Source organism: Engraulis encrasicolus, chromosome 19, assembly GCF_034702125.1.
Source record: "Engraulis encrasicolus isolate BLACKSEA-1 chromosome 19, IST_EnEncr_1.0, whole genome shotgun sequence".
NCBI classification, from domain to species: Eukaryota; Metazoa; Chordata; class Actinopteri; order Clupeiformes; family Engraulidae; genus Engraulis; species Engraulis encrasicolus.
The window spans coordinates 17,410,965-17,420,005 of record NC_085875.1 but is presented as its reverse complement, the minus strand read 5'-3'; the positions used below and the strand labels follow the sequence as shown (position 1 = coordinate 17,420,005).

At 43.8% G+C, this 9,041-nt stretch overlaps 1 protein-coding gene across 1 annotated transcript in view; it reads right to left on the bottom strand.

Annotated features, from left to right (window-relative positions):
* Positions 1–9,041, bottom strand: part of sptbn5 (spectrin, beta, non-erythrocytic 5) — a 111,355-nt gene that overhangs the window by 14,033 nt on the left and 88,281 nt on the right. Inside the window, exons 53-60 of the mRNA XM_063184122.1 lie at positions 8,058–8,244; positions 7,651–7,863; positions 6,741–6,937; positions 5,828–6,032; positions 5,118–5,294; positions 4,415–4,576; positions 3,507–3,724; positions 1,810–2,002 (exon numbers count right to left, since the gene is read on the bottom strand). Of these exons, the coding sequence (XP_063040192.1) occupies positions 1,810–2,002; positions 3,507–3,724; positions 4,415–4,576; positions 5,118–5,294; positions 5,828–6,032; positions 6,741–6,937; positions 7,651–7,863; positions 8,058–8,244 (1,552 nt within the window). The remainder of the gene's footprint in view (positions 1–1,809; positions 2,003–3,506; positions 3,725–4,414; positions 4,577–5,117; positions 5,295–5,827; positions 6,033–6,740; positions 6,938–7,650; positions 7,864–8,057; positions 8,245–9,041) is intronic.

Here is a 9,041-nt window from a genome sequence, read left to right as displayed (position 1 = left end):
CTCATTGCTAGTGACTAGCTTAAGATATTTATTAGCAATATTCTGTGTTTACTCTTTCAAAAGCATGATCACAACCCAAACTACCCAAATGACCCTGTTCAAAAGTTTACATACCCTAGTTTCTAATGCTGAATATGGCCCTGTTTAACATCAGGGACCGCTCTAAATTGTTTGTGGTAGTTGTGGATAAGGCTCTTAATGTTCTCAGATGACAAAACAGCACATTCTTCCTGCAGAATGGTTGTTTCCTATAATATTTTTGGGTGTCTTGCTGGAACCTCACATTTGAGGTTTCCCCTGAATGGCTCAATGATGTTGAGATCAGGAGAGTGAGATGGTCGCTCAAAAACCTTCATTTTATTCTTTCTGAAGCTAATGACGGGTTGATTTGGCTTTCTGTGTCGAAATATTGTCATGTTGGCACCGTTGGAATTTCAATTCATAAATGCAATATGAGGAGTTTGGTTGGAATCAAGCCAATGGGCAAGGGAATCATTGCATTGCAATGATCATTGCAAGGGAAATTGTTCAGGAGGTATAGGACAACAAAAAAATAACTTCAGGTGAAAAATAGGACAACATGAAAAAATGTTTTAAACTGTACAGGAAAGAGGCACTTGTGGAAAGATGGGCTGTTGGGGGTTGCCAAGAGAAAGCCATTACTACAAAAATGCAAACATGTTATTTTGCATATGATACACCAAATAACACAGTGAGAAGCAAATGCCTGTGACAAAGTCATTTGGAAAAATGAGATCAATATGGAACTTTTTTAGGCCACTATTAACAGTACCATTTGGAGAACAGTCAATGGAGCCTATGATGAAAGTTACACCATACCCTTCTGTGAAACATGGTCATGGACCACTGATTTCATGGGGACATTTGAGTTACAAATGCATTATACTTTTGATCCATACTCGCAGAATGATGAATACATTGCCCTGTGAAAAATACTGGAGGAAACTTGACACACATCAGCCTTGAAAGTGCACATGGTCCATTGTTTGGACATGCCAACATGACAATATTTCAACACAGAAAGCCAAATCAACCCGTCACTAGCTTCAGAAAGAATAAAATGAAGTTTTTGAGCGACCGTCTCACTCTCCTGATCTCAACATCATTGAGCCATTCAGGGGAAACCTCAAATGTGAGGTTCCAGCAAGACACCCAAAAATATTATAGGAAACAACCATTCTGCCAGGAAGAATGTGCTGTTTTGTCATCTGAGAACATTAAGAGCCTTATCCACAACTACCACAAACAATTTAGAGCGGTCCCTGATGTTAAACAGGGTCATATTCAGCATTAGAAACTAGGGTATGTAAACTTTTGAACAGGGTCATTTGGGTAGTTTGGGTTGTGATCATGCTTTTGAAAGAGTAAACACAGAATATTGCTAATAAATATCTTAAGCTAGTCACTAGCAATGAGTGAAAAAAAAAGGTTTTGTGTAATCCTTCATATTTTGTGAGAAATCGCGAAGAAAGCGTTTATTCTGCATTCTGCTGGGGTATGTAAACATATGAGCACAACTGTACCACGTTTCTTGCTGCACACAGTCAGTGTTAGGGGTTTATCTTGGGGTAGGGCTATTAACTACCTAACAGAGGTCATTACCCGAACCTTCCCCATCTGTCTACCCACTTCCAATGAATGATGATCATTTTCACACAAGCATCAGTGCATGCTAAGGGACAGCTTATATATAACCAGAACTAAAAAAAAATGCAATGATGAACAAATATACGGTATACAGACACACGCAAAACTAAAGGCTCTGCTCCTTCACACACATACACTTGCCTCATGGCACATGAACGTCCCCTGTTGTGCGAGGTTTCGGCCCGCATTTTTCACGGCCTGCGATTGGTCCAGCTGCCTGTCAATCTGCGTGCGGTACTCCTCGTGCCTCTTGAGTAGCTGCTCGGGGTCACCCGCTCGCTCGTTGCCCGCCCCCTCCCCTCTCACCAGGGACAGGGTCTCTCTCATCCACGTCCTGTAAAAATGAAGTGTAAAAAAAAAGAGCCATCAGCGATGGCAACCTGGCCCCCTGGCCAATGCCAGATGCCTGTGATGCTGCATGTTTATATTAATTGCAATGTGTCTAGTGCTCCCTGCTGACGACTGAAACACACTGCAAGTTTATATGGTTTATTTAGTCAGGAACCATGTGCAAAGTACATTCATTACAAAGTAAAGAGATGACATGCACCAGATAATAGCTTAAAAGCTAATTTCCATCGTCCCTGGGCAGGTGAGAAACATGAAATACATTAAAAGTGGACGAATGGACAATGGACGAATGGACAAACAGACAGACAGACAGACAGACAGACAGACAAAGAGACAGGGACATTGCAACCTCCCTATCCCAACCGCCTGCACGTGACCTTTTCTATCTCTTCTCTACCAATCTCTTTTCAACCAATACAAAGCATGCCCATGAATGCTAAAGGTACACACTAAAATCAGTAATGAAACTAGTACAGAAATAGTCAGGGAGTTGATCTTCTTGAGATTCTAAAGTTTGAATCCCATATCATCTACGACTGAGGTGCTCTTGAGCAAGATGTCCTATAACCTCACATCACTCCAGGGACTGTAATCCATACCCTGTAACTAACAACGGTAAGTCACTTTGGACAAAAGCATCAGGCAATGCAAAAGTGTAATGTAACGTAATGTAAAAGCTAGTAGACCACATCATCGCAAGACAGGCCCATAGCCCCCTGACAGCCTCCCCCTAAAATGTGTGACGTCGTTTTCACGCTCAGTTGACATATTACATGGTAGGACAGCCATTCCAGCCAACCAGTTGAGAGAAACATGCAGTCCACTACCATTCTGCGGTTTGCAAATTCCCATTCCCTAACCACATCACCCAATTAGTCAACAGCAGCACAGACAGCCTCGTGCTGTGAAGAGAGCCGATGGTATTTGAAAAAAGATTGACGACTATTTAACGTGGCATTTCCAAATGGAGAAAGACATTAGCATAAGAAACAATGGATATGATTGTAGTGCCTAGTCACGCTTCAGTTCTACTGTGTCATTTCTGTTTTGTTGTGTCACAGTTAGACCGTCCCTGACATATAGGAAATTACAGTGGTATATCAAAAGGAGATGGCATGAAACCGAGCCATATTTCATGAAACACCCAGACAAAAGCAGTCTTTTCTATAATTACGATCGTAAACAAGATAATATCCGGAGTGGTGGAGGCACGTGAGAGAGGAGACGGTGGTGTGGGTTGCTTGAGCAAGATTGCTGAGTGTGGTTTCATGAGATAATGAATGTCTAAAATGTTCCCTGATTTGCAATATAGATCAATACACTGCGTGTTACCTTCACCTCACTACACACACACAAACTATTTTTGGTTTTTAACATACAAAGAGACAGACAGACAGACAGACAGACACACACACACACACACACACAACCCTTCACTTCAACAGAGAGTGAAAAAGTGTCAAAGTGGAGAACAACACAAAACGTACGCCAGTTGCCTCCAGTCGGCCAGGTATCTCTGGACGTCCTCGGCCTCCCGGAGCCGGTGGCGCCGCTGGGCCGCCTTGGCCTGCAGGGTCTCCCAGGCCTGGCCCACCTCCTGCAGACGCTCACCCAGGCTCTCCCCCACATGCGGCAGCCGCCGGCCCATGTCCGCCCCCTCCTCCTGCCGCTTGCGCACCTCCTCCTCGATCGCCAGCAGGTCACGCTGTGGGTAAAAACAGGGGTAATGGCAGGAAAGGGAAAGGGATAACAGAGAGCCGACTTGATATGGGACTATCGTATTTGCAGTGATGCAGGTGTTAAATATTTACTGCTGTCTGTGAAAAATATAAATGGAAAAAAAGGAAAGTGAAGGGGATTGCTTTAATAGTGTGATGGCAACCAAACCAGTATACAAGAGTATGGCAGCCCACTAATGGAAAGTCAAGCAAAATTCAACAGTTTTTAAAACAATACTAAGTAGTTTTTATCTTCCGTCACATCACAGGTCAAAAGGAGACTTAGCAGCCTTCTGTACCTTTCTCTCGCTACAATTTCATGGAACCCTAAACCTTTATGCAGAAACAATATTTTAGAAAGTTAGTATAAAATTATTATTTAATAATTAAGTATTACTATTTGTCTGTGTAGCATGAATCACACATTATGTGAGCAAGATGGCACGCAGGAGCAGGCAGGCAGTGTGTGGAACACAACCAAGCTCAGGGCACTTCAGTGGCAGCTGGTGGTTGATACTTTGACGTCAGTTTGTAAATGTCAGTCCTGTGTATGTCTATGTCCTTTCATGGTATAGAGAGAGAAACGTAATTTCAATTTCCTGGTATGATATGTTCATAACAAGAAACTTGACTTGACTTGACTTATAGTATATCTAGTATCATGTTGGCATCCATACCTCCAAGCCCTCGTGTTGGCGGATCAGTGCCTGGACACTGAGCAGGTCGTGGTTCTGGTTCTGCTCCTCAGAGTCCAGGCCCGCCTCCTTCTCACTCATCCAGCTCTTCAGCTCGTCCACGTCGCTGTCAAACTGGTGGACCTCACGGGCTGCGTGCAGATTCTGGCAGAGGAGACACACATCTCATGATTTCAGTGATCTCTTCACTGCTGACAAAGCAATTGCCATACATGTGCAAACATATCATATGCTACTTAGTAGTACATACACATAGAACATAAAAACACCTGGGTACACTTTACACGTACGTCCCAAAAGATTAAGAAAAGATGTCAATATATAACTGATTTCAACGAGCAGATAGAAAAACAAGTCTCTGCATATTGATAAACATACAGTTCAGTGTGGTGGTGTCAGCGTTCCATTTTGTTTATACAGGGAGAAATAAGAAAAAGTGCAACAGAGATTTTACGTAATACTACAATGCTATGCAATTAATCTCAAAATAAATGTAATCCATACTGACCGCCACCCCAACACTAGACACACCCACACATCATTGCTCATTTGTCCAGGGCAGGTACAAAAAAGTGTGTGTTCCAACCCATTATCCAACCCCTAGTCATCTGTCATACATTCATACATATAAATACCTGGTTGCAAGTCCATATTGAACCCTCAAACTACCCATACACCCACTCACCTTAGCTCGTTTGTCCAGGGCCTGGTTGAGCTGATCGTAGAGCTGCTGCACAGTCTCCTCCCTGAGCCGCGCTGGGCTGGAGCTGACCTGCTGCCCTAGCTGCTGCAGGCTGGCCTGCTTGTTCTGCCCCAGGGAGCCCACCTCCTCCGAGAAGGCCTCAAACTTCTTCTGGAGCACCTGTGGAGCGCCAGGAAGAAAAGAGTGTGTCATTGGGGGGCGCTGTGGCTCAGTGAGCTGAGCACAAAAAAAAGAATGTGTCCAATTTTCTGTCTGTCTGATTGATTTCTCATAAAGTTCGTACTTATTTTATGCACATTAAACTTTAAAAGGTGCACTGTGCAGGATGGTGGCCAGAGTAGGTATTGCAACTATGCTGCTCATTGAACCTGTGCTGCCCTTTTCATGAATATTTGCTAAATGATAAACTAATATTTACTAGTATGACCAAAGTAGAATAGTTTTGCCATGTCTGGAAATTCAAAATGACGAGGAGAAAGGAGAAAGGAGAGAGAGAGAGAGCGAGAGAGAGAGAGAGAGAGAGAGAGAGAGAGAGAGGCATACAGAAAGGAAGGGAACGAGACGAGAGACAAACAGAGAAAGAAAGACAAACAGCATGCCCATCATCTGAAAATGCACCTCTACATCCTGAGAGTGATTGAGCGAGAGGGAGCAATGCAGGTGACGAAAGAGAGCTACATTAAAAAGAGCACCTCCACGTCCTCCAGATCCTGTCCGTAGTCCTGCGACTCAGCCTGGGCTATCTGCGCGCGCAGCCACTCCTGCAGCTCCCGGGCCTCCCTCTCGAAGGCATACAGCTGCATCTGGTCCTGCAGACCCTTGCGGCGCTCCACAAGCAGCTGCTGCAGAGCCTGAAAGTGGTCCACTGCCTCCTCCATACTCTTCCTCACCAAGTGGCTACAGGAAAAGAAAATGTGGGACATATCGTAGATATTTCAGATTCAGAAAACGTTATTACCGGTAATCCCATCAGTGGGCAATTAAGTTAGCAGTCCCAGTCTCCATCAATCAACAATACATAGTATGAGTAAATAAAAAAAGTTAGAAATATATAGAAATACAATACCTAAAGAAAATAAAATAATAAATAAGAAGATAGAAGACATGTACACCTTAACACACACATACAGTCAAACACCTATTTTAAAGCCATACTGTCCCATTTCTGGAAAGAATCAGATTTTACACCTTCCTTTTAGTTAAATAATTGAGTTTTACTTATCTTCTGTTCTCTCTTACTCTGGTGATTCTACTTCTAGTTACAAGCTAACAATTATCATTGAATCTAGCTGGACCCAGTATATACACAGTATATGCTAAGGTTGAGCTAAAATTTGCAATGCCAGAGTCTGAGCCCAATGCCAGATGATCTTAGAGCAGATTCCATTTCATTTGTTTATTTATTTATTTTGGTCTGTTTGACTTTATTTATGATAAGACAGTGAAGGTGGTGAGGAAGCGAGTGGGGAGAGAGAGACGGGGAAGGGCCGGCAAAGGACGCGGCTGGGAATCGAACCCGGGTCAGCCGCATGGTAGACAAGTGCCCTACCGTTTGGCCACGGCAGGGCCCCATTTCATTTGTTAAAGAGTGCATACAGTATTTACCACTGAGGATGGCCACTGTGCTCCATGGGCTCTGCCGTCTTCTGCAGTGAGGTGAGCTTGGTCTGGTTGTTCTCCAGCTCCAGGTCCACTGCCTCCAGCCTCTTCAGCAGGGCCTCCGTGGCCTCCTCGCTCTTCCCAAAGTCCCTCGACTCCAGACCAGGTCTCTGCTCACTCAGATACTGCTCCAGCTCCGACACCTGGCCAAACCAAAGTGGACATATACACAGACAGGCCACGTCTGAAATGTTTGCTTGTTCCCCAAAGAAGACACACACACACACACACACACACACACACACACACACACACACACACACACACACACACACACACACACACACACACACACACACACACACACACACACACACACACAGGACATGTCTGAAACATTTGCTTGTGTTCCCCACATGGACTGCTGTGCGCTGTTGAGTTCCCAACCTTTCAGATTAAGCAACATAACACAGGCTCTGACCAAAATCAAGATGACTCGTTGTGTAGGGAAGCACAAGTAATACATTTTACATGGCTATATGAATGGACCCATCTTTTCTTTACTTTGTTTTTGTCTTTTTTACTTTATTTATGACAGGACAGTGAAGATGGTGACAGGAAGCGAGTGGGAAGAGAGAGACGGGGAAGGGCCGGCAAAGGAATCGAACCCGGGTCAGCCGCGTGGTAGACGAGTGCCCTACCTTTTGGCCAAGGCAGGGTCATCTTTCCTTTTTCTTCAGAGTGGAAAATCACCATTCAGATTGAACATTTTAAAACTAATCACTAGATTGAGATATCTCCACTAACAACAACACTGTCTGACACAAGCCCATCATTCTGAGCATGTGGCTGGCAGTGACCCACGTAATCGAGATCTGTGGTTTGTCATGAGTTGCAGTGAGAGGAAGTGGCATACCTGAGAGAGGAATGTCTGGATTTTAAGGGCCTCCTGAAGCAGTTGGTCCTTGCTCTCCGACTCTCTCGTCAGGGTCTTGAAGCCGGTCCTCAGATCGTTCAGCTTCTCGCTGATCTCCTGGGAGGCAAAGTGCTGCCCACGCACCAGGTTCTGCCCCGCCTCCTTCGTGGTTTTCACCAATGGGGTGCGACTGGTGACTTCCTGCATTACCGCCTGAATATGTATAGACAAATTACCAATTGTCATAATCAACAAAGGGAGGGGTCATTTGGTTCCTTATGATATCACACTACAGTCAATAAAAAGTGGATTCAGCAAAAAAATAAAGAAAAATAAAAAACCGGTTGAGAACCAAATCTAGACAATACTTTATGCTTTGTCTCAGCCAATTGCATGTTGTGACTCACCTGGTGCTTCTGCATCAGGGACTGTGTGCTCTGCACTGACGTGCCCAGGTCTTTGAGCAGGACTATTGGCAGCTTCTCCTCTATCCAGGCCAGCTCCTCCTCGATGTTACGGTTGAACTGGAACAGCAGCTGCCATGACTCCAGGGTCTCTTTTCGCAGTAGCAATGGATCAGCCAGGTTGTTGTACCTGAGAAAGACATGGTCTTTACACTTAATAACCTCAAAAACTCAAAAAAAGTATATACAGTAGATTGGCGACGAAATGAAGACAGAAAATAAGTAAGTCTCTACACCTTTAAATTAGTCATTTTCATACATAGAACCATCAACCACTCAAGGGCGATTCTAGACAGAGTGGGCCAAGGCCCTTGTAGATTTCCTCCCGGTTCCTGTTGTGGCCCCTTTGCTGAGCAGCCAATGACTTAAAATATTAAATTTTAACCAAAACATGATATACATAAACTTTATCACAGGCTCATGGTCCAATAGGCAGACACACAACATATACATAGAAATAGAATGTGCAGGAAAAAGAAGAAATAATAATAATTAAAAAAAAAAAACAGCAATGATGCCAAAGCATATACAAACTATGTCATGACGGTCTTAAAAGGCAGCCATACCAATGTTTCCACATATATGATTGGTATCGGACAGAGCTATATCTGGCACTTGTGAGCATCATTATAATGCAGTTTTCAGACTTATCCAAACGGCACATGAACTTAAACATTAGGTTTCTCAAGAGAGCCTGTAAAGTATATAGTCCTGAGTCACAAAATAGTTTACAACTCCTGGGCTTTTTCAGCAATATCCTCAGGCAGTCATTATATGCTACTTGGAGTTTACGCATTGTCTCTTTTTTATAGTTGATCCATAATGGAGCTGCATACATAGGACTACAGTAGGCACGAAACAAGCTTACTTTCACATCATCAGGACAGTAATGAAATTTTCTTACTAACATGTTAGCTTGTGCATACA